The sequence below is a fragment of the Scyliorhinus torazame genome, chromosome 12 (assembly GCF_047496885.1).
Source record: "Scyliorhinus torazame isolate Kashiwa2021f chromosome 12, sScyTor2.1, whole genome shotgun sequence".
NCBI lineage: Eukaryota > Metazoa > Chordata > Chondrichthyes > Carcharhiniformes > Scyliorhinidae > Scyliorhinus > Scyliorhinus torazame.
In genome coordinates, this window is record NC_092718.1 from 61,364,865 (window position 1) to 61,389,595 (window position 24,731).

Genomic DNA, 24,731 nt, shown 5'->3' on the forward strand with positions numbered 1-24,731 from the left:
CAGTAGTAAACAACGCCCGTGTGATTTCTCGCTGGGGAGCTAGTTAATTCCCGGGAGGCCATTACATTCAAAGTCAATCTTGCTGATGAGATGGAAATGAATGCAATTGAGGGCTAATGATATGCTCGCCATATTTGGGAGAGATCCGGAACTTGCCGGATATAGAATAATTACGGAGAGATCCAACAGGGCGGATGTTACTATTTTCTGGGGAGAAACATCTGAATGATGTTTCCTGCCGTGTCCTTTACATCCTCAGCGTGTTCAGTGCTTCACAGCTACTGAATAAGTTCTAAAGTTGGGCCTTTGTAGAATGGTGAGCAGCCAGCTTATGCATCGCAAATCCCCCTCCCACACACACACCAGTCAGACATTTGGCCATGTACGGGAGGTTTTAAAAAACGTGCAGCATTTAACGGAGGCCTTTGCAAATTCATTTAACTTTACATTTATTATGAAACGTCACTTATACAATCTTTGTAATTTATACAAATGCCAGTTGTAAATTACATTTCTTTAATGCAAAGATTCCCTCTTTCAGAAATAACCCCCAACTTGAATAAATTACAATCTTAGCTAATGTTTAAAATAGCATATCCACTTTTGCAGTTTTACTGGACAAAGTTATATGGAAAATATACGAATGTTTTACAATACAGTTATACTGGTGCCCTGGTGTCATATTCTATAGTGTCTTAATAAATAAATAGAAACATCCCTACAACAGAAAATAAATCTTTGGTGAGGCCAACAGATTGAAAACACCTCAACAGACAAAACACGGAAAAGTGTACACATCCGAAAAAGGACCAGCTATTTCGGGAGTAAGGAGCAGTCTGAGATAGAGTGTGTTGACAAATGCAGTCTACAAATAGTATCAGCTTGTGAAACAAGCCTAGTGGATGGACAGGTAAGCACAATGAGAAATGGGCTGTTCCGCTGCAATAACCTTCGCAACTTTGACCACTTTTTAAAAATCAGTAGTAATTCCAAGTTCAACCCTCTTTAGCTAGGCCCACACTCGGCCAGTGGGATTGCTCATAGTTTCAACTTGTTTATGACAGGGATCGGGATAACTTCGTGGAGCTTCGCCATTTCCTCACCAAAGACGAGTTTTACCCAGTCAGGCCTGAAACTTCCCTTGAATCCCACAAATACCAGATAATCTGAAATCACATAATGAGCAGAAAAACAGCCGTGAAAATAAAACAATGATGGAAACAAACATTCATTAATTAAACATGCAACAACACCTCAAAATCCTGCAGCAGGCAGATCTTGACTTTTTGTGATAGTTTCAAATGGACCATTGGAAATTGTCAAAACCAAAGTTGGTAGGTGGGTACAGCGGTCTGTTTAGTCACTCCATCTAGTTTACACTATTACACAGAATTAATATTGAGCCAACGTCTCAGAATGATTCACATTAAAAGTCATTTGAACTTTTAAAGAGTCATTGTTTTCATGATACAGGAAAATGCAACGGGCATCTTGGTCCCCAGTGAGCCCTCTTAACAAGCTACAAACTGAATAATCAGTTAATCCCAGGGCTAGATATTGGCCAGGGAAACAGAGAATCCCCCCCACCCCCCACCCCCCCCCCCCCACTCCGCCCCCTCCCCTTCCGTCTCTTCAAAATAATGGCCTGGGATATTCTGTCCATCTGAAAGGGCAGATGGAGCCTTGGTTTAATGTTTCATTGAGGAGATGGGAGAGGAGGGAAGAGAGATTGAGGGGCACAGTGGGGAAGGGAAGAGATTGGGGATGGGGGTTAATGGGAGGCACTGGGGGTGGTGTGGAGGGGAAAGAGTGGGGTGGGGGGAAAAGGAGATTGTGGAAGAGAGAGAGTGGGGAGGGGAGGGGAGGCAATTGGGCGCAGGGCAGAGAAGGTGGGAGGCGATTGAGGGGCATGGTGGGGGAAGAGGAGGCAATTGCAGGTTCGGGGTGGGATGGTGGGCAGAGACGATTGAGGGGGCATAATAATAATCTTTATCTTTATTCTCACAAGTAGGCTTACATTAACACTGCAATGAAGTTACTGCAAAAAGCCCCTAGTCGCCACATTCCGGGTACACAGAGGGAGAATTCAGAATGTTCAAATTACCTAACAGCACATCTTTCGGGACCTGAGAGAGGAAACCGGAGCACCCGGAGGAAACCCACGCAGACACAGGGAGAACGTGCAGACTCTACACAGACAGTGACCCAAGCCGGGACCCTAGTGCTGTGAAGCAACAGTGCTAACCACTGTGCTACCATGCTGCCCTTGTGTTGCAGAGTGTTGTATTTCTGTGTTTATCAATCTCACACAAGACAGGTAAACTAAACATAGGTTTGGGTTAATTGAAGTTGTACCAAATTGTTCAGCATACAGATTTACAACAAAGATTCAACAGCTATTGTTAACAGAAAAGTAGAGCTGCAGCTTCTTCACACCACATGCTGCTAGCTGAGCTGAAAGCTCCTCAGAACAATGTCTGCTGGCCACAAAGCTTACATCTTGGCCATTTACTCATGAACATATATTCTCTCTGAACACAATATTATAGGTGGGGTCAGGAGTGCTAGTAGCAATAGGGTACAGTTGTTTTGTGGAGTTAGGAGGAGGCTTGTCTGTTCCTTCTCACTCCATAAAATACCAATAATTTCCAATTCTTATCTGAGCAGTTTTCTGCATTCCCTTTGAGGAAGTCTGATGACGAAGCTCAAAGCTTGCAAACACCAGTCAGACCTTTCTCTTTACGGTGGGAGGAGGGAGCGGGCCACTACTTTACTAAATTGGATGATATTGCACCATAACACGGGCACAAAGATGTTGAGCTTAGACCCAGGGCAGCTTTTTCCTCTGCTTGGGGGAATCCAGAACGAGGGAACATAGTCTCAAAATTGGTCTGACCACTCAGGAGTGAGATCAGGAAGTAATTCCTCTGCACAAAGGGGACTGGGAATCTGGAACTCTCGTTCAGTAAAAGGTTGTAAATGCTGGGGGACCAATTGAAATTCTCAGGATGGTAATGGCTCATGTTCAAGCCTTCAATGTCCAGGGTTACATACGAAGCAGGGACACAGGTTCAGTGCAGGAACACTGGCGGCTGCTGTGGAACTGGAACGCAGCACGAGTCAGGAGATACCGTGGATCTGAGCGACGGCTTGCCAGTCAGATGTGATATTTTTCAGCTTTGGAGAGTATGGCAAACTGGAGCCCAGAATCCACCGTCTGCCACCAGATGTCAGCCAGTGCACACCAAAACACTGCAACATTTTCAGAACTAGCTAAACAGATGCCGGGGGTCACATTTCCCTCCAACATCATCAGGTACATGTGAATACAAAGCAGGAATTTTCCCATGCTCTGCGACTGAGCAAAGACGGCCTCCACAATTATGAGGGACGTTGATAGGGTAGATAGGAAGGACCTGTCCCCTTAGTAGAGGGGTCAATAATCAGGGGGCTAGATTTAAGGTAAGGAGATTTAGAGGGGATTTGAGGAAAAGCTTGAGGCTGGCAGGAATCTGGAACTCAGTGCCTAAAAGGGTAGTGGAGGCAGGAACCCTCACAACATTTTAGAAGCATTTAGATAAGCACTTGAAACGCCAGAGCATACAAGGCTACTGACCAAGTGCTGGAAAATGGGATTCGAATAGATAGGGGTTTGTAGGCTAGCACAGACACGATGTGCCGAAGGGCCTGTTTTTGTGCTATAAAAACTCTATGAATCTATGTATCACCTAATGAGAATTGCACTTGTTCCAACATCTAAATCAACAAATTGAGCAAATCACTGTTGTTGCATATTTGCATCAGTCAAGAGATTAAAAAGCAAATAGCAGAGACTTCCGGTGTAGAAGGAGATTGCATGCAAAGTAGCATCCATCACAACCCTCGGTTTTTAGCTTTTATATCGGTTCCCAGAGGTAATTTGTGGACAGTCCCATTTACTAGTTCTTTACAAGAATATGTCAACGGCTTCAAAAAGGAATACTGGAAAGAAGGTTATGAGCAGTAGCCCTTCAGAGGAGCTGGGGAAGGTGCGGGGTGCGTTGGAAACAAAGATGGCAGAGGCAGGCTCGTTGGGTGGCAGCTGAGTTTTAGAGACAATTCGGCAAGCATTTTGAGAGGCAAGGGAGGGAGATGATGGAGACCCTCACAAAGTCTGTGGAGGACACATTGGACCCGATAAAGGGGGCATTGAGAAAGACCTCGGAGACAGTGCGGGAGCCTGGAGAGGTGCAAAAGGGGTGAAGGGGACCTTGTCGCGCACAGTGGCCAGATCGCCTCACTGGAAGCTGAGCTGTTGGTGGTGGGGGTCAGGAACAATGGACTGAGGTCTAAGGCCGAGGACCTGGAGAATAGGTCGAGGAGGCAGAACCTCAGGATCACGAGCTTGCCGGAGTGCGGGAGGGTGGGGGGCAGAGCCTGAGCTGGACAGGGCTCACCAGTCGCTCTGGGTGAAGGACCGGGCGAATGAGCCAGCACGAGTGGTGATACTGTGCTTGCATAGCTATCGGATGAAGGAAAGGATTTTGAAAAGGGCCAAAGAAAATCGAGAGGTATGATGGGAAGGTAGCAGTATTCGAGTAGACCAAGATATTGTGGCAGAGTTGGCAAAGAGGCGTACGGCCTTTAACAGGGCAATGTTGACACGGTTTAAGAGCGCTGTGCTGAGAGTCATGCACAGTTCCAAAGATCACTTTTTCGAGATGGCGGAGGAAACGGAGGCCTTCGTTAAAGCACAATGCCTTGGACTGAACTGAGGGGTTTGAATGGGACTTTTATGTTGGTTGGGGTGAGACTGTTTGGGGATGTTATAAGGTTTTTCTTTTTGTATATAGATATGGTTAATTGAAATTTATGATTCTATATTGAGGGAGTAGATATTTTTGGGAGTGGAGGAGGGGACAGAGGGAGCTGGGAATATGGATTACGGTAGGAATCAGAGTAATACATGGCCCAAAATAGAAGATGGGGATGTTAATGGGTTTGGGATTGGGTTATTCCTTTGCAGAGGGAGGGGGTGAGGGAGTTTTGGTTCTTTTCTTTGACTCATTGGGTGTAGGCCCCGGTTGGGGAGCTACCTCACTAGCAGGCAGGGTTTAGCTAATGAACAGGAGTGAGATGAGAGAAGGGGCTGTGGCATATTGGATCTGTTTAGGCAGGTTTCTGGGAGCCTAGAAGGTGTGAATGGTGGGGGAAGGGAATGGCGAGGAGAGATTATAGTTTGAGAGGAAGTAGTTGGGGAGGGGGGAAGGGAGAATAGATTGCTGACAGTATCCAGGTTTTTTTTTCTTCATCTCATCCTATGGGTGTGGCTGGGTGCCATATTGGGTGGGGCCTGTGTCATGAGAATGTCACTTTAAGAAATGTTTGGCTGCTCATATTACTGCAGTGATGTCAGAGTGTGAGTGGAGCTGGGCTGTCTGTCAGCGTTTTACTTTTGTTTTTGAGCAGGCTGCAGGGTGTGTTTTAGTTTTGTTTTCAGTGTTGGAGCTGAAGCCAGACCAAGCAGGTGTACTGCTGTTCTCTCTGCCATCAAAAGACTATCTCTTGATCATTTGGTGAATTCAGAATTATAAATTTTCTCAGTAGTATGTAAACCTAATGTGCTTCTGTTAAAAGGTGCTTTTAAGTCATATGGATGTTAGAAGGAAAGCTTAAAGGATTACTTAGTGTTGTATTCTTTGGGGGTTGGTATTTGAATTAATGGTTGCTAAGATGTTCACTGTATGTTTTAAAAAGGTTAACTTGAGTTCATAGAATAAACATTGTTTTGCTTTGAAAAATACTTTTCCATTTCTGCTGTACCACACCTGTAGAGTGAGCCGTGTGCTCCGCATACCACAATCTATTAAAAGTTGTGGGTCAGGTGAACTCCATGACACACTTTGGGGTTCTCTAAACCCTGGCCCATAACAAATTGGGGGCTCGATGGGGGATAAAAGTCTACCTATTGGATTGGCTTAGTGAACTTAAAGACAGTGAGGGGTGAGCATATTGTGGTTGTTTATCAGGTGTGGTAGTCTAGTTTAAGTAGGGAGTGTGTTGTGGACAATGGCTCTTTCAGAGGCTCAGAAGTTTTTCAGGGTGGAGACGGTCCCATGCAGTACCTTACGGACAGAGACTAAAAGCAGATTGTTAGACTTGGCAAAAACATTACCTGACAAAATGCGAAAAGATGAGGTAATTATGGCGATGGCTAAGCATTTAACGTTGCCTGAGACACAGTTTGACTCATTGGAAATGGCAAAAATTCAGTTACAACTTAAACAAATGGAACATGAGAAAGAATTAAAGCAGGTTGAATACGAAAGAGAGAGAGAAGAAAAAGAAAGAGAAAGAGATAGAGAGGAAAAAGAAAGAGAGAGAAAGGAAAAAGAAAAGGAGAGAGAAGAAAGAAGAAAAGAAAGAATAGCCCTAGCAGAACAAAAAGAAAGAGAATGGGAGATACAGATCAGGGAAAAAGATAAAGAGAGAGAGTTTGAACTTCAGAATATGGCCATGAAACATGACACTCAGTTAAAATTGGCAGGCATAAAGGGAAACGTACAGTTGGATGATAGTGATGAGGATAGTGAGAAAGAGCATCAAAGTCGAAGACTTGGTGGGAATCTATTTAAATATGTCCAAGCATTGTCAAGGTTTGACAAGAAGGAGGTAGAAGCCTTTTTCATTTCATTTGAGAAGGTGGCTAAACAAATGAAATGGCCACAGGACATGTGGGTATTACTGATTCAAACAAAGCTGGTAGGTAGGGCTAGTGAAGTGTTTGCATCACTACCGGAGGAGGTATCTGGGACATATGAGGAGGTGAAAGAATCCATCTTAGGTGCATATGAACTGGTGCCTGAAGCCTCCAGACAAAGGTTTAGAAATTTAAGGAAAGAACCTGGTCAAACATACATAGAGTTTGAAAGGCTCAAACAGAGTAATTTTGATAGGTGGATAAGGGCTTTGACAATAGACCAAACGTATGAAGCTCTCAGAGAAATTATGCTTTTGGAGGAGTTTAAAAATTCAATTCCTGATGTAGTGAGAACTCATGTGGATGAACAGAGGGTTAAAACTGCGAGGTTAGCAGCAGAAATGGCAAATGATTATGAATTAGTTCATAAATCAAAGCTTGGTTTCTGACATCAGTTTCAGCCTGTAAGGGATAGAAACTGGGGACATGAGAAATACTCAAGTGGTAGAGGCAAAGGTGATCTGATGGGAGATACTAAGTGTACCTCAGATTAAAAAAGAAATCCAGGAGGGTGGAAAAGAAATGAAACATTTCAAATGTTTTCACTGTAATAAACTAGGCCATGTAAAGTCACAGTGTTGGTGGTTGAAGAAAAGCACTGGGAAGGCTGATGTGGTAAAACAGGATAAGACAGTGGGGTTTGTTAAAGTGGGAAAGGAAAGCCCAAGTGAAGCGAAGGAGGTGCAAAAGATTGCACAGCCTGATCAAGAGGTGATTGATAAGAAGGTGCCAGATCTCTTTAAAGAATTTACTTGTGTGGGTAAAGTTTACTCATGTGTATCAGGAGGAGCAGGTAAAGAAGTCACAATTTTAAGAGATACGGGAGCTAGTCAATCTTTAATGGTAACAGATGAGGAGTTATGTTGCCAGAAAAGGTGGTAATATGTGGAATATAGGGTGAGAGGAGTAGTGTTCAATTATAGAAGGTAAGATTGGAAAATCCAGTGAAGAGTGGTGAAGTAGTAGTAGGAGCAATAGAAAAACTATCTTGTCCAGGAATAGTTTATCTTGGGCAATGATATAGCTGGATCGCAGGTGGGAGTGATGCCTACTGTGGTTGATAAGCCAGTGGAAACTCAGACAACTGAGGTGTTGAAGGACGAATATCCTGGGATTTTTCTGGATTGTGTAGTATAGAAATAAAAATAATGTATCAGAAAGCATATATGGAAGAGGAATCTGAGTGTATACCAGAGTGTTATTACTGTAAAAGTGATGTCTTGATGAGAAAATGGAGACCTTTACATATGCAGGCAGATGAAAAGTGGGCAGAAGTTCATCAAGTAGTATTGCCGGTAGGGTATAGAAAGGAGATGTTGTGAGTTGCACATGAGGTACCAGTGGGAGGTCATTTGGGAATAAGGAAAACTCAAGCTAAAATCCAAAAACATTTTTATTGGCCTGGACTACATAAAGATGTAGTTAAATTTTGTCAATCATGTCACACATGTCAAGTGATAGGGAAACCTCAAGCAGTGGTAAAACCTGCGCCCTTAATACCCATTCCAGCATTTGAGGAACCTTTTACAAGGGTCCTAATTGATTGCGTAGGACCGCTTCCTAAAACAAAAAGTGGGAATCAATATGTTTTGACTATAATGGATGTGTCACCTAGGTTTCCAGAGGCCATTCCAGTTCATAATATTACAGCTAAAAAGATTGTGGAGGAGTTACTCAAATTCTTTACGAGATATGGACTACCCACAGAAATACAATCGGACCAAGGATCAAATTTTACCTCCAGGCTATTCAAAGAAGTTATGGATAGTTTAGGAATAAAACAATCAACTGCGTACCATCCAGAATCACAGGGAGCGTCAGAAAGGTGACATCAGTTATGAAAGACAATGTTGAGGGCGTATTGTCAAGATTATCCAGAGGATTGGGATAAAGGAATTCCATTCGTATTGTTTGCAATTAGGGATGACTCACCGGGTGTGTCATGTGAATATGCTTAAAAGATACTTTGAAAGGGAAGGAGAGAAAAAGGAGATTTTAATGATTCTAACTCAAAGTGACGAACCAAATCCAGATGACTGTGAATTTGACATACCTCAAATTAAATTGGAAAACGATGGTCAGTGCTTTTTTGAACTGCTGCATGTGGGTCGGGTCCACACATAAGTGCGGGGGAATGGGGGAAGGAGGGGAACATTCTGGTCGGTGGTCGGGGTCCCCTGGGAGGGTCAGTGGTCTGGGATGTCTCCTGAGGATCGGGAGCGTGAGGGGTGTTCCATGTGGGACTCGGTGTAGGTATTTTAAATAGTCATTCTGGAGGTAGAAATGTTTTGTTTCCTTCCAACTCTTTCAGATTATCTATAAGGGTAAACCTGGCAGAACCATCTTTGTTGGATGGTGCCCAGCTCATGCAAAATGCCCAGGGGAAATTAGCCCTTCTGGAGAATTGGCGGGTAAAGCCTTAATGGGTCCTTCCCAGAGGGTTTCCTCAACGCACCTTTGGGGTACACCCCCCCCCCCCCCCACCTCACAAATACTGCGCTGGCGTAGCTTATTGTCTAAATGGTAAAACGATCGGTAACAAATTCACTGCAAAACAAAACTCAGTAATTACCCTTTAGTTTAACACTAGTGGCTCCAAGTTGTGTCAGAACTTTGTTCCAAGGTCTTTCTGAAATTAGTCGTCCTTTGGATGTCACCAGAACAATGGAGCTGCAATGAGAAAGGTCGTCAATACAGCAGAAATCAAACTAAACTCACAAATTTCTACAAATCAAAGGAATGAATTGAAAGAAAAGTCTTCATTGCTTATTCTCAAAAACACACAAGTTTTAGCTTTGCATTGAATCGATTGGCCACACCCAGTTTGCAATACCGTGTAAAATTCCACAATTTGACAGTGGAAACGGGCATTGGGAATTTGGGACAGGATTCTTCGACCCCCCTGCCGGGTCGGAGCATCGCCGGGGGGGGGGGGCGGCGGCGTAAATCCCGCCCCCGCCGGCTGCCGAATTCTCCGGCGCCGGAGAATTGGCGGGGGCGGGAATTGCGCCGCGTCAGTCGGCGGCCGCTACCAGCGGCCCACCCGGCGATTCTCCTGCCTGTGATGGACCGAAGTCCCGCCCGTTCTTTGCCGGTCCTGCCGGCGTAGATTGGAGTTGGTCGCTTACCGGCAGGACCTGGCGGTGCGGGCGGGCTTCGGGGTTCTTGGGGGATCGCGGGGTGTTCTGGCCCCGAGAGGTGCCCCCACGGTGGCCTGGCCCGCGGTCGGGGCCCACCAATCCACGGGCAGGCCTGTACCGTGGGGGCACTCTATTCCTACGCGCCGGCCTTGTAAGCCTACGCAACGGCCAGCGCGAAGGTGAACCACCCTGCGCATGCGCAGGGATGATTACAGCAGACGCTCCCGCGCATGCGTGGACCCGCGCCGGCTGGCGGAGCCCCTTCGGCCCCGGCTGGCGCGGCACCAAAGGCCTTCCACGCCGGCCTACGGGGCGCAAACCACTCCGGCGCCGTCCTAGCCCCTGAAGGTGCAGGGATTCCGCACCTTTGGGGCGGCCCGACGCCGGAGCGGTTCCGGCACTGCACTGCGCCGTTTCTGCCCGCCCCGCCAATTCCCGGAGAATCCCACCCAGGATCTCTGGAGTCGACAGGATTTTCTGTCCATTGAAACTAATAGTTGGAAAATCTAGTTGAAATGCTAATTTTTCTGGTGAATTGCAGGCAAATCCCATTTCAGAAAACCTGCTCGAATGTTTCCAATGCTGGAGTCACTCACTCTCACTGAGGGCAGGAGTCACTCTCACTGAGGGCAGGAGTCACTCTCACTGAGGGCAGGAGTCACTCTCACTGAGGGCAGGAGTCACTCTCACTGAGGGCAGGAGTCACTCTCACTGAGGGCAGGAGTCACTCTCACTGAGGGCAGGAGTCACTCTCACTGAGGGCAGGAGTCACTCTCACTAAGGGCAGGAGTCACTCCCACTGAGGGCAGGAGTCACTCTCACTGAGGGCAGGAGTCACCCTCACTGAGGGCAGGAGTCACTCTCACTGAGGGCAGGAGTCACTCTCACTGAGGGCAGGAGTCACTCTCACTGAGGGCAGGAGTCACTCTCACTGAGGGCAGGAGTCACTCTCACTGAGGGCAGGAGTCACTCTCACTGAGGGCAGGAGTCACTCTCACTGAGGGCAGGAGTCACTCTCACTGAGGGCAGGAGTCACTCCCACTGAGGGCAGGAGTCACTCTCACTGAGGGCAGGAGTCACCCTCACTGAGGGCAGGAGTCACTCTCACTGAGGGCAGGAGTCACTCTCACTGAGGGCAGGAGTCACTCTCACTGAGGGCAGGAGTCACTCTCACTGAGGGCAGGAGTCACTCTCACTGAGGGCAGGAGTCACTCTCACTGAGGGCAGGAGTCACTCTCACTGAGGGCAGGAGTCACTCTCACTGAGGACAGGAGTCACTCTCACTGAGGGCAGGAGTCACTCCCACTGAGGGCGGGAGTCACTCTCACTGAGGGCAGGAGTCACTCTCACTGAGGGCAGGAGTCACTCTCACTGAGGGCAGGAGTCACTCTCACTGAGGGCAGGAGTCACTCTCACTGAGGGCAGGAGTCACTCTCACTGAGGGCAGGAGTCACTCTCACTGAGGACAGGAGTCACTCTCACTGAGGGCAGGAGTCACTCCCACTGAGGGCGGGAGTCACTCTCACTGAGGGCAGGAGTCACTCTCACTGAGGGCGGGAGTCACTCTCACTGAGGGCAGGAGTCACTCTCACTGAGGGCAGGAGTCACTCTCACTGAGGGCAGGAGTCACTCTCACTGAGGGCAGGAGTCACTCCCACTGAGGGCGGGAGTCACTCTCACTGAGGGCAGGAGTCACTCTCACTGAGGGCAGGAGTCACTCCCACTCAGGGCAGGAGTCACTCTCACTGAGGGCAGGAGTCACTCTCACTGAGGGCAGGAGTCACTCTCACTGAGGGCAGGAGTCACTCTCACTGAGGGCAGGAGTCACTCTCACTGAGGGCAGGAGTCACTCCCACTGAGGGCAGGAGTCACTCTCACTGAGGGCAGGAGTCACTCCCACTGAGGGCAGGAGTCACTCTCACTGAGGGCAGGAGTCACTCTCACTGAGGGCAGGAGTCACTCTCACTGAGGGCAGGAGTCACTCTCACCGAGGGCAGGAGTCACTCTCACCGAGGGCAGGAGTCACTCTCAATGAGGGCAGGAGTCACTCCCACTGAGGGCAGCAGTCACTCTCACTGAGGGCAGGAGTCACTCTCACTGAGGGCAGGAGTCACTCTCACTGAGGGCAGGAGTCACTCTCACTGAGGGCAGGAGTCACTCTCACTGAGGGCAGGAGTCACTCTGACTGAGGGCAGGAGTCACTCTCACTGAGGGCAGGAGTCACTCTCACTGAGGGCAGGAGTCACTCTCACTGAGGGCAGGAGTCACTCTCACTGAGGGCAGGAGTCACTCTCACTGAGGGCAGGAGTCACTCTCACTGAGGGCAGGAGTCACTCTCACTGAGGGCAGGAGTCACTCTCACTGAGGGCAGGAGTCACTCTCACTGAGGGCAGGAGTCACTCTCACTGAGGGCAGGAGTCACTCTCACTGAGGGCAGGAGTCACTCTCACTGAGGGCAGGAGTCACTCCCACTGAGGGCAGGAGTCACTCTCACTGAGGGCAGGAGTCACTCCCACTGAGGGCAGGAGTCACTCTCACTGAGGGCAGGAGTCACTCCCACTCAGGGCAGGAGTCACTCTCACTGAGGGCAGGAGTCACTCTCACTGAGGGCAGGAGTCACTCTCACTGAGGGCAGGAGTCACTCTCACTGAGGGCAGGAGTCACTCTCACTGAGGGCAGGAGTCACTCCCACTGAGGGCAGGAGTCACTCTCACTGAGGGCAGGAGTCACTCCCACTGAGGGCAGGAGTCACTCTCACTGAGGGCAGGAGTCACTCTCACTGAGGGCAGGAGTCACTCTCACTGAGGGCAGGAGTCACTCTCACCGAGGGCAGGAGTCACTCTCACCGAGGGCAGGAGTCACTCTCAATGAGGGCAGGAGTCACTCCCACTGAGGGCAGCAGTCACTCTCACTGAGGGCAGGAGTCACTCTCACTGAGGGCAGGAGTCACTCTCACTGAGGGCAGGAGTCACTCTCACTGAGGGCAGGAGTCACTCTCACTGAGGGCAGGAGTCACTCTCACTGAGGGCAGGAGTCACTCTCACTGAGGGCAGGAGTCACTCTCACTGAGGGCAGGAGTCACTCTCACTGAGGGCAGGAGTCACTCTCACTGAGGGCAGGAGTCACTCTCACTGAGGGCAGGAGTCACTCTCACTGAGGGCAGGAGTCACTCTCACTGAGGGCAGGAGTCACTCTCACTGAGGGCAGGAGTCACTCTCACTGAGGGCAGGAGTCACTCTCACTGAGGGCAGGTGTCACTCTCACTGAGGGCAGGAGTCACTCTCACTGAGGGCGGGAGTCACTCTCACTGAGGGCAGGAGTCACTCCCACTGAGGGCAGGAGTCACTCTGACTGAGGGCAGGAGTCACTCTGACTGAGGGCAGGAGTCACTCTCACTGAGGGCAGGAGTCACTCTCACTGAGGGCAGGAGTCACTCTCACTGAGGGCAGGAGTCACTCTCACTGAGGGCAGGAGTCACTCCCACTGAGGGCAGGAGTCACCCTCACTGAGGGCAGGAGTCACTGACTCTCACTGAGGGCAGGAGTCACTCTCACTGAGGGCAGGAGTCACTCTCACTGAGGGCAGGAGTCACTCTGATTGAGGGCAGGAGTCACCCTCACTGAGGGCAGGAGTCACTCTCACTGAGGGCAGGAGTCACTCTCACTGAGGGCAGGAGTCACTCTCACTGAGGGCAGGAGTCACTCTCACTGAGGGCTGGAGTCACTCTCACTGAGGGCAGGAGTCACTCTCACTGAGGGCAGGAGTCACTCTGATTGAGGGCAGGAGTCACTCTCACTGAGGGCAGGAGTCACTCTCACTGAGGGCAGGAGTCACTCTCACTGAGGGCAGGAGTCACTCTGACTGAGGGCAGGAGTCACTCTCACTGAGGGCAGGAGTCACTCCCACTGAGGGCAGGAGTCACTCTCACTGAGGGCAGGAGTCACTCTCACTGAGGGCAGGAGTCACTCTCACTGAGGGCAGGAGTCACTCTCACTGAGGGCAGGAGTCACTCTCACTGAGGGCAGGAGTCACTCTCACTGAGGGCAGGAGTCACTCTCACTGAGGGCAGGAGTCACTCTCACTGAGGGCAGGAGTCACTCTCACTGAGGGCAGGAGTCACTCTCACTGAGGGCAGGTGTCACTCTCACTGAGGGCAGGTGTCACTCTCACTGAGGGCAGGAGTCACTCTCACTGAGGGCAGGAGTCACTCTCACTGAGGGCAGGAGTCACTCTCACTGAGGGCAGGAGTCACTCTCACTGAGGGCAGGAGTCACTCTCACTGAGGGCAGGAGTCACTCTCACTGAGGGCGGGAGTCACTCTCACTGAGGGCAGGAGTCACTCCCACTGAGGGCAGGAGTCACTCCCACTGAGGGCAGGAGTCACTCTCACTGAGGGCAGGAGTCACTCTCACTGAGGGCAGGAGTCACTCTCACTGAGGGCAGGAGTCACTCCCACTGAGGGCAGGAGTCACCCTCACTGAGGGCAGGAGTCACTCTCACTGAGGGCAGGAGTCACTCTGATTGAGGGCAGGAGTCACTCTCACTGAGGGCAGGAGTCACTCTCACTGAGGGCAGGAGTCACTCTCACTGAGGGCAGGAGTCACTCTCACTGAGGGCAGGAGTCACTCTCACTGAGGGCAGGAGTCACTCTCACTGAGGGCAGGAGTCACTCCCACTGAGGGCAGGAGTCACCCTCACTGAGGGCAGGAGTCACTCTCACTGAGGGCAGGAGTCACTCTGATTGAGGGCAGGAGTCACTCTCACTGAGGGCAGGAGTCACTCTCACTGAGGGCAGGAGTCACTCTCACTGAGGGCAGGAGTCACTCTCACTGAGGGCAGGAGTCACTCTCACTGAGGGCAGGAGTCACTCTGATTGAGGGCAGGAGTCACTCTCACTGAGGGCAGGAGTCACTCTCACTGAGGGCAGGAGTCACTCTCACTGAGGGCAGGAGTCACTCTCACTGAGGGCAGGAGTCACTCTCACTGCGGGCAGGAGTCACTCTCACTGAGGGCAGGAGTCACTCTCACTGAGGGCAGGAGTCACTCTCACTGAGGGCAGGAGTCACTCTCACTGAGGGCAGGAGTCACTCTCACTGAGGGCAGGAGTCACTCTCACTGAGGGCAGGAGTCACTCCCACTGAGGGCTGGAGTCACTCTCACTGAGGGCAGGAGTCACTCTCACTGAGGGCAGGAGTCACTCCCACTGAGGGCAGGAGTCACTCTGACTGAGGGCAGGAGTCACTCTCACTGAGGGCAGGAGTCACTCTCACTGAGGGCGGGAGTCACTCTCACTGAGGGCAGGAGTCACTCCCACTGAGGGCAGGAGTCACTCCCACTGAGGGCAGGAGTCACTCTCACTGAGGGCAGGAGTCACTCTCACTGAGGGCAGGAGTCACTCTCACTGAGGGCAGGAGTCACTCCCACTGAGGGCAGGAGTCACTCTCACTGAGGGCAGGAGTCACTCTCACTGAGGGCAGGAGTCACTCCCACTGAGGGCAGGAGTCACCCTCACTGAGGGCAGGAGTCACTCTCACTGAGGGCAGGAGTCACTCTGACTGAGGGCAGGAGTCACCCTCACTGAGGGCAGGAGTCACTCTCACTGAGGGCAGGAGTCACTCTCACTGAGGGCAGGTGTCACTCTCACTGAGGGCAGGAGTCACTCTCACTGAGGGCAGGAGTCACTCTCACTGAGGGCAGGAGTCACTCTCACTGAGGGCAGGAGTCACTCTCACTGAGGGCAGGAGTCACTCTCACTGAGGGCAGGAGTCACTCTCACTGAGGGCAGGAGTCACTCTGTTTAAGGGCAGGAGTCACTCCCACTCAGGGCAGGAGTCACTCTGTTTAAGGGCAGGAGTCACTCTCACTGAGGGCAGGAGTCACTCTCACTGAGGGCAGGAGTCACTCTCACTGAGGGCAGGAGTCACTCTCACTGAGGGCAGGAGTCACTCTGTTTAAGGGCAGGAGTCACTCTGATTGAGGGCAGGAGTCACTCTCACTGAGGGCAGGAGTCACTCTCACTGAGGGCAGGAGTCACTCTGATTGAGGGCAGGAGTCACTCTCACTGAGGGCAGGAGTCACTCTCACTGAGGGCTGGAGTCACTCTCACTGAGGGCAGGAGTCACTCTCACTGAGGGCAGGAGTCACTCTCACTGAGGGCAGGAGTCACTCTGATTGAGGGCAGGAGTCACTCTCACTGAGGGCAGGAGTCACTCTCACTGAGGGCAGGAGTCACTCTCACTGAGGGCAGGAGTCACTCTCACTGAGGGCAGGAGTCACCCTCACTGAGGGCAGGAGTCACTCTCACTGAGGGCAGGAGTCACTCTCACTGAGGGCAGGAGTCACTCTCACTGAGGGCAGGAGTCACTCTCACTGAGGGCAGGAGTCACTCTCACTGAGGGCAGGAGTCACTCTGATTGAGGGCAGGAGTCACTCTCACTGAGGGCAGGAGTCACTCTCACTGAGGGCAGGAGTCACTCTCACTGAGGGCAGGAGTCACTCTCACTGAGGGCAGGAGTCACTCTCACTGAGGGCAGGAGTCACTCTCACTGAGGGCAGGAGTCACTCTCACTGAGGGCAGGAGTCACTCTCACTGAGGGCAGGAGTCACTCTCACTGAGGGCAGGAGTCACTCTGATTGAGGGCAGGAGTCACTCTCACTGAGGGCAGGAGTCACTCTCACTGAGGGCAGGAGTCACTCTCACTGAGGGCAGGAGTCACTCTCACCTAGGGCAGGAGTCACTCTCACTGAGGGCAGGAGTCACTCTCACTGAGGGCAGGAGTCACTCCCACTGAGGGCAGGAGTCACTCTCACTGAGGGCAGGAGTCACTCTCACTGAGGGCAGGAGTCACTCTCACTGAGGGCAGGAGTCACTGTCACTGAGGGCAGGAGTCACTCTCACTGAGGGCAGGAGTCACTCTCACTGAGGGCAGGAGTCACTCTGTTTAAGGGCAGGAGTCACTCTGATTGAGGGCAGGAGTCACTCTCACTGAGGGCAGGAGTCACTCTCACTGAGGGCAGGAGTCACTCTCACTGAGGGCAGGAGTCACTCTCACTGAGGGCAGGAGTCACTCTGTTTAAGGGCAGGAGTCACTCTCACTGAGGGCAGGAGTCACTGTCACTGAGGGCAGGAGTCACTCTCACTGAGGGCAGGAGTCACTCTCACTGAGGGCAGGAGTCACTCTCACTGAGGGCAGGAGTCACTCTCACTGAGGGCAGGAGTCACTCTGTTTAAGGGCAGGAGTCACTCTGATTGAGGGCAGGAGTCACTCTCACTGAGGGCAGGAGTCACTCTCACTGAGGGCAGGAGTCACTCTCACGGAGGGCAGGAGTCACTCTCACTGAGGGCAGGAGTCACTGACTCTCACTGAGGGCAGGAGTCACTCTCACTGAGGGCAGGAGTCACTCTCACTGAGGGCAGGAGTCACTCTCACTGAGGGCAGGAGTCACTCTCACTGAGGGCAGGAGTCACTCTCACTGAGGGCTGGAGTCACTCTCACTGAGGGCAGGAGTCACTCCCACTGAGGGCAGGAGTCACTCTCACTGAGGGCAGGAGTCACTCCCACTGAGGGCAGGAGTCACTCTCACTGAGGGCAGGAGTCACTCTCACTGAGGGCAGGAGTCACTCTCACTGAGGGCAGGAGTCACTCTCACTGAGGGCAGGAGTCACTCTCACTGAGGGCAGGAGTCACTCTCACTGAGGGCAGGAGTCACTCCCACTGAGGGCAGGAGTCACTCTCACTGAGGGCAGGAGTCACTCTCACTGAGGACAGGAGTCACTCTCACTGAGGGCAGGAGTCACTCTCACTGAGGGCAGGAGTCACTCTCACTGAGGGCAGGAGTCACTCCCACTGAGGGCAGGAGTCACTCTCACTGAGGGCAGGAGTCACTCTCACTGAGGGCAGGAGTCACTCTCACTGAGGGCAGGAGTCACTCTCACTGAGGGCAGGAGTCACTCCCACTGAGGGCAGGAGTCACTCTCACTGAGGACAGGAGTCACTCTCACTGAGGACAGGAGTCACTCTCACTGAGGGCAGGAGTCACTCTCACTGAGGGCAGGAGTCACTCTCACTGAGGGCAGGAGTCACTCCCACTGAGGGCAGGAGTCACCCTCACTGAGGGCAGGAGTCACTCTCACTGAGGACAGGAGTCACTCTCACTGAGGACAGGAGTCACTCTCACTGAGGGCTGGAGTCACTCTCACTGAGGGCAGGAGTCACTCTCACTGAGGGCAGGAGTCACTCTCACTGAGGGCAGGAGTCACTCTCACTGAGGGCAGGAGTCACTCTCACTGAGGGCAGGAGTCACTCACTCTCACTGAGGGCAGGAGTCACTCTGATTGAGGGCAGGAGTCACTCTCACTGAGGGCAGGAGTCACTCTCACTGAGGGCGGGAGTCACTCTCACTGAGGACAGGAGTCACCCTCACTGAGGGCAGGAGTCACTCTCACTGAGGGCAGGAGTCACTCTCACTGAGGGCAGGAGTCACTCTCACTGAGGGCAGGAGTCACTCTCACTGAGGGCAGGAGTCACTCTCACTGAGGGCAGGAGTCACTCACTCTCACTGAGGGCAGGAGTCACTCTGATTGAGGGCAGGAGTCACTCTCACTGAGGGCAGGAGTCACTCTCACTGAGGGCGGGAGTCACTCTCACTGAGGACAGGAGTCACCCTCACTGAGGGCAGGAGTCACTCTCACTGAGGGCAGGAGTCACTCTCACTGAGGGCAGGAGTCACTCCCACTGAGGGCAGGAGTCACTCTCACTGAGGGCAGGAGTCACTCTCACTGAGGACAGGAGTCACTCTCACTGAGGGCAGGAGTCACTCTCACTGAGGGCAGGAGTCACTCTCACTGAGGGCAGGAGTCACTCTCACTGAGGGCAGGAGTCACTCTCACTGAGGGCAGGAGTCACTCCCACTGAGGGCAGGAGTCACCCTCACTGAGGGCAGGAGTCACTCTCACTGAGGACAGGAGTCACTCTCACTGAGGACAGGAGTCACTCTCACTGAGGGCTGGAGTCACTCACTCTCACTGAGGGCAGGAGTCACTCACTCTCACTGAGGGCAGGAGTCACTCTCACTGAGGGCAGGAGTCACTCTCACTGAGGGCAGGAGTCACTCTCACTGAGGGCAGGAGTCACTCACTCTCACTGAGGGCAGGAGTCACTCACTCTCACTGAGGGCAGGAGTCACTCTGATTGAGGGCAGGAGTCACTCTCACTGAGGGCAGGAGTCACTCTCACTGAGGGCGGGAGTCACTCTCACTGAGGACAGGAGTCACCCTCACTGAGGGCAGGAGTCACTCTCACTGAGGGCAGGAGTCACTCTCACTGAGGGCAGGAGTCACTCCCACTGAGGGCAGGAGTCACTCTCACTGAGGGCAGGAGTCACTCTCACTGAGGGCAGGAGTCACTCTCACTGAGGGCAGGAGTCACTCTCACTGAGGGCAGGAGTCACTCCCACTGAGGGCAGGAGTCACTCTCACTGAGGGCAGGAGTCACTCTCACTGAGGGCAGGAGTCACTCCCACTGAGGGCAGGAGTCACTCTCACTGAGGGCAGGAGTCACTCTCACTGAGGGCAGGAGTCACTCTCACTGAGGGCAGGAGTCGCTCTCACTGAGGGCAGGAGTCACTCTCACTATGGGCAGCGCGGTAGCATGGTGGATAGCACAATTGCTTCACAGCTCCAGGGTCCCATGTTTGATTCCAGCTTGGGTCACTGACTGTGCAGAGTCTGCACATCCTCCCCGTGTGTGCGTGGGTTTCCTCCGGGTGCTCCGGTTTCCTCCCACAGTCCAAAGATGTGCAGGCTAGGTGGATTGGCCATGCTAAATTTCCCTTAGTGTCCAAAATTGCCCTTAGTGTTGGGTGGGGTTAATGGGTTATGGGGATAGGGTGGAGGTGTTGACCTTGGGTAGGGTGCTCTTTCCAAGAGCCGGTGCAGGCTCGATGGGCCGAATGGCCTCCTTCTGCACTGTAAATTCTATGATAATCTATGAGTCACTCTCACTGAGGGCAGGAATAACTCTCTGAGGACAGGAGTCACCCGCACCGTAGGCTGGAGTTACTCAGACTGAGGGCAGGAGTCACTCTCACCGAGAGACGATTACACCATCATGAATGAGGAGGCACTGAAAGATGTTGACTGCTTCTCGCATACATCACAAGAATTAAAAAGGCATTTGTTATTGAGAATGTTAAGGCCCAATTTGAAGTGGAAATGAAATGAAATGAAAATCGCTTATTGTCACAAGTAGGCTTCAAATGAAGTTACTGTGAAAAGCCCCGAGTCACCACATTCCGGCGCCTGTTCGGGGAGGCTGTTACGGGAATTGAACCGTGCTGCTGGCCTGCCTTGGTCTGCTTTCAAAGCCAGCGATTTAGCCCGGAGAGAGGGGTTGGGGAGCAAGGTGGGAGGGAGAGGGGGAAGGAGAGGTGTAGGATGGAGGAGAGGGGAGGTGGGAGGAAAAGGGAAACAGGGAGGGAGAAGGCAAGGAGGGGATGGTTGGAAGGGGTGGGAATGTCTGTACCTGAATGACCTAATAGATTCAGGAAGGAGAAATCAGTCCTAGTGGTGCCGTCCTTACAAAGGTGAAGATAAAAAAGTCTCAGGTGACTCACTTGTTCTTCATGTTTGCTATGTAATTCTCCACATGGACTGGGATTCCTCGCAAGATCACGTTTCGGAAGCTTCTGTTATCGACCACCTTTCCTGACTTTGCGTCAATGGCAACGATCTGCATGCCATCATCAGCATGGTAATACTTCTTGCCATTAACCTACCGAGTAAAGATTAAGAATGACTAAAATTCCTCAATTCCAACAGTCTCATCATACACAGGAAGTCCTGGAAAATAGCCAGGAAATGTGCTGAAATACCACTATTTGGCTGAAGATACATTCTGTGACTTATTGACCTGGGCCAACATTCTCCAGTTGAGTCTCTTTTTCCGTTGGCAGTGTACCCCTGCCCGTGGGTTTCACAGTGGCTTCAATGGAAAATTCCATTCACAGCGGGAAGGAAAACTCCCGCCGCCAATCAACGGCTGAGAAACACGTGCCTGGGGGGTGGGAGGATCCCATCGCGAATTTTCATATTCCTGGCCAAATATGGGCATATTGTATTCCTACCTCCACCCCCGATAGAAATTCTGCTGCACAGATAGATAGATTGTGATAGACTGAGAAGTTGTGGTTTACGGGGGCAGGGTGGGGTGGGGGAGGTGGCTGCAAGTGGGAAAGTGTTGTTGAAACCACGACCAGATCAGCCAAGATCTCATTGCATGGCGGAGCTGACTTGAAGGGCCGAATGGTCTACTGTTGCTCCTAAGTCCTATGTTTCTGTGGGTGGCACGAGAGGTGTGGTGCCCACTGTGTCCAGGTTTCATCTCCAGGAAGCAACACCTTTTACCCTCCTGCCCCAATCTATGGAATCCCAGGACTCCTTTCCCTCATCCCACAAAGCAGACTGATGGGGGTGGGCGGGGGGGGGGGGGTGGATGGAGCAGAGCCTTAACAAGAAGGCTGTACTTTGCAACTTTGCAGGTATACATGTAGTTCCCCGCACAGAGAGCTTGCCCATGTGCGGCTCTCGTGTTCGGTAGTTTCTCAAACTCGCTCATCTGGTGAGAAGCTTCCTCTGTGGGCAACTCTGCTCAGGAAATGTCACTCCTTATCGGTGTGTGTAACTCCAGCCAAGGCGGCAACATGAGCGGAGAAAATTGAACCCCCGTAAGCAAAAAGAGTCAACTGAAAATTGCTGAAACTCACGTAAGAATAGGCCAAGTCCTGTCTGATGTGGAAGAACCTGGATTGATAGGATTCAAGTTTGACCTCCAAGAAGTGATCGTTTGTGGTCTGTGTAAAATAAGAGAGAAACAGGAGCTGAAAAATGTCACTCTTCAATGTGTTGTACAGTAACTTGTCACCCTGCCCTTACGAAGGCCACTGGCATATGCCACTCATTAGGTTTAATTCATGTGCAGTAAGCCCTCTAGGGTTGCTCACAGTAGGGTTGGCACATACCATGCCATCTCAGATTGACAGTGTTGTCTGACCCAGAGTTCTTACATTTTCACCCCTCAATGCTCATCCCCCACTCCACCCCACCACCACTCCAAGGTCACCCCACTGCCACCCCACCCCACCACTCCACACAACCGTCACTCCATCCCACCGTCACTCCAAGGCCACCTCACCCCACCGCCACCCCAAGTCCACCCCACCCCACTGCCACTCTAAGGACACCCCCCTGCCACTCCAAGACCACCTCACCCCACTGGCACTCCACCCCAACGCCACTCCAGACATTAAAGACCTCAAAGCGCTTGTCAAGGCAGAGTGGGGAATTCTCCCTCAATGTTCCTCCCTCATTGAACATCACCAAAAACTGGCAAACCGGCGATTTATTTCATTTGCTGTTTCAGAAACCTCATGGTACAGAAATTTGCTGCTGTGTTTGTCCACACTGACTGGACATCAAGAATAATCCCTCACATGTGAAGCACTTTTGGACATTCTGAGGATGTGATGTTCTTGCCAACCTTTATTTACTGATACAAATACAGCAGGTCAATGAAGATATTGGGGGATAGAAAGAGTGAAACAAGGTGAGAGAAACTATAGACATACAGAGAGACAGAAAGAGAGGCAGAAGATAGGAGTGAGAGGCAGAGGGAGGGAGAGCAGAAGGAGAGAGGGAGAAAGATTGAGATGGGGAGAGACAGAGAGAGGTAGGAAGGAAGAGAAGGAGGGCTGGATTCTCCGTTTCGAAGACAAGGGGGAGTTATCTAACCGAGAGGCTTCTAGTGGCAATCTACCCGAAGGGGGACAGAGTCCTGTAGCGCGTGATTAGCCGGGTGTTTCTTGGTGCTCAGAGCGCTGAGAGACACCTCGCTATCTAACGTCCATGCGGGTAGATCAGGGGCCTCAGCGGGGAACGTGCTGCCGTGGCCGCACGTATTCACGTTTTCTGCACAGAGGTGCTCCACTCACCGGCAGCGCTCCTGCCAGCTTGGCAGTGCCATCTGGGAACCTTGGCAGTGCCAGGGTCCAAGTGCCAAGGTGCCAGCCTGGCAAAGCCATGGCGCCCAGGAGCTGGGGGGGGGGGGGGGGGGGAAGCCATAGAGCCACCCTGTCCTGTCCTTAACCACCCAGGAGCCAATGGCCTGGACGCCCATCTGGGGTCTCCTTGGGAGACCAGTAGAGGCCAGTAACCCAAGGGATCACGGGTCAGCATGCCTAAATGGGTTTTAACCCCATTTAGATGTGCAAGGCTTGATCCTGCCCATTGTGGGCCAGATCCTGATCGTGACACCTCGCGAGACCTCGAGAGGCGTACCGGCTGTCCGGAAATCTGGGGAAGGCCTCGCCCGGCATCTACCAGCCGTGTCACACTTCCCTTCGGGCGTAACACAGCCGGTACTTCGCATCCAAAGAGTTCTGATCAGAACTGAATCGTGTGCAATTCGTGTTCCCGCTGGCAGAGCAGTTTCAACAAAATTCCGGAAGTGCAAATGGGCCAGCAATTCCCTGCCCTGCTGGCATCAGATTTGGGGGGTTGGAATTAAAGAGCCTGACAAGCTGGAGCTGCTTATGAAGCGCTCCACTCACCACACACGCACTCCAGCCAAGAAGATGGCTCCGAGAAGATCTGCTGCCCCTTATCTCCCGATCGCAGGAGTCTGAAGTAGACCGACTGCTCGATGCCACTGAGAAGAGGAGGGGCACCCTCTTCCCCAGGGTGGGCGGAAGCTCAAGTCCGCTCTCCCGAACAGGCAGGAAAAGAGAAAACTGTGGACAGGCAGGGTTTGCAGACAGCTCCTGGCCCTGAGGGGTGGGCTAGTTGATAGTGTCACTGGTGAGGCTTCCATTCCGGGAAGGGCTGTGTGCCAGAGAGGATGCCAAAGGGGACAGTGCATGTGTCCATTGTTTGGGGTGAGCTCTGCTATTCCCCAGCTTCCCCTACAGTGTGTGCACCTCTGATGAGAGCAGTGAGGAGTGCCTCCACCTGCTGGGCTGGTGATTGAGCTTGGCCACGCCCATCTCCTTGATGACACAGCTGAGGGTCTGAGGGTTTCTAGAAGGGTGGCTTGGGTGGGCTCCCAGATGACCAGAGGCTCTTTGAACATTTAAAGGATACAGGGAGCAGTCAGCAGTGTGAGCAGCCAGAGGGCTGTAAGTGGCACAAAAGGGGTGCATTTAAAAGACAGACTGCAGGATTGGTGGTCTGAGACGGACCATCCCGATCCGGAGGACACCTCGAGTCAACGGATTTGGCAGTTGTTCCACGCTAATATCCCCCCCCCCCCCCAACACCCTGGGCCCAGGCGGCCACCCCCCAGCAAGCCCGGCAATTTTTGAGAGTTTTCCTACCTTCTCGCTCCCCCGCAGCAACCGTGGCATCCAGACCCCACTTGTAAATGTTTGCACTAATTCACGCTCGTGTGACTCCCGCCTAAGAGGCGTGGAGCATCGCGGAGTGGTGGAGCATGCGGTGTCCAACCAGCTATTCACATTCAAATCCATGCAAATGATGGATTTGCATGGTGCTACCAGCGGGGGAGTCAGAGCATCGCGTCAGAATCGGCTCCGGGCTCAAATTCCCATTTTGTTTCACCCGATATTCTCGGCCCGATTGCGATTCTCACTGGCAGCATCGGGCAGCAGAGAATTCTGCCCGGGAGGGAGAGAAGGACAGAATGAATGACAGAGAGGGAGAGAGACACAAAGGAAGGCAGTGAGACAGAGTAAAGGAGAGACAGAGAGAGAAATACAAAGGGAGAGAGAGAGACAGAGATGGAGACATGGGGAGGGCGTGAGAAAGACAGAACGAGGAAGAAAAAAAGCGGAGGGAAAGA

General features: G+C 52.1%; 1 protein-coding gene across 3 annotated transcripts in view; it reads right to left on the bottom strand.

Annotated features, from left to right (window-relative positions):
* Positions 1-432: 432 nt before the first annotated feature.
* cemip (cell migration inducing hyaluronidase 1) overlaps positions 433-24,731 on the bottom strand; it is a 319,445-nt gene continuing 295,146 nt past the window's right edge. For all 3 annotated transcript variants that reach the window (XM_072468761.1, XM_072468760.1, XM_072468759.1), the window contains exons 26-29: positions 21,643-21,729; positions 20,494-20,651; positions 9,312-9,409; positions 433-1,166 (exon numbers count right to left, since the gene is read on the bottom strand). In XM_072468761.1, the coding sequence (XP_072324862.1) occupies positions 1,039-1,166; positions 9,312-9,409; positions 20,494-20,651; positions 21,643-21,729 (471 nt within the window). In that variant the 3' untranslated portion in view covers positions 433-1,038. The remainder of the gene's footprint in view (positions 1,167-9,311; positions 9,410-20,493; positions 20,652-21,642; positions 21,730-24,731) is intronic.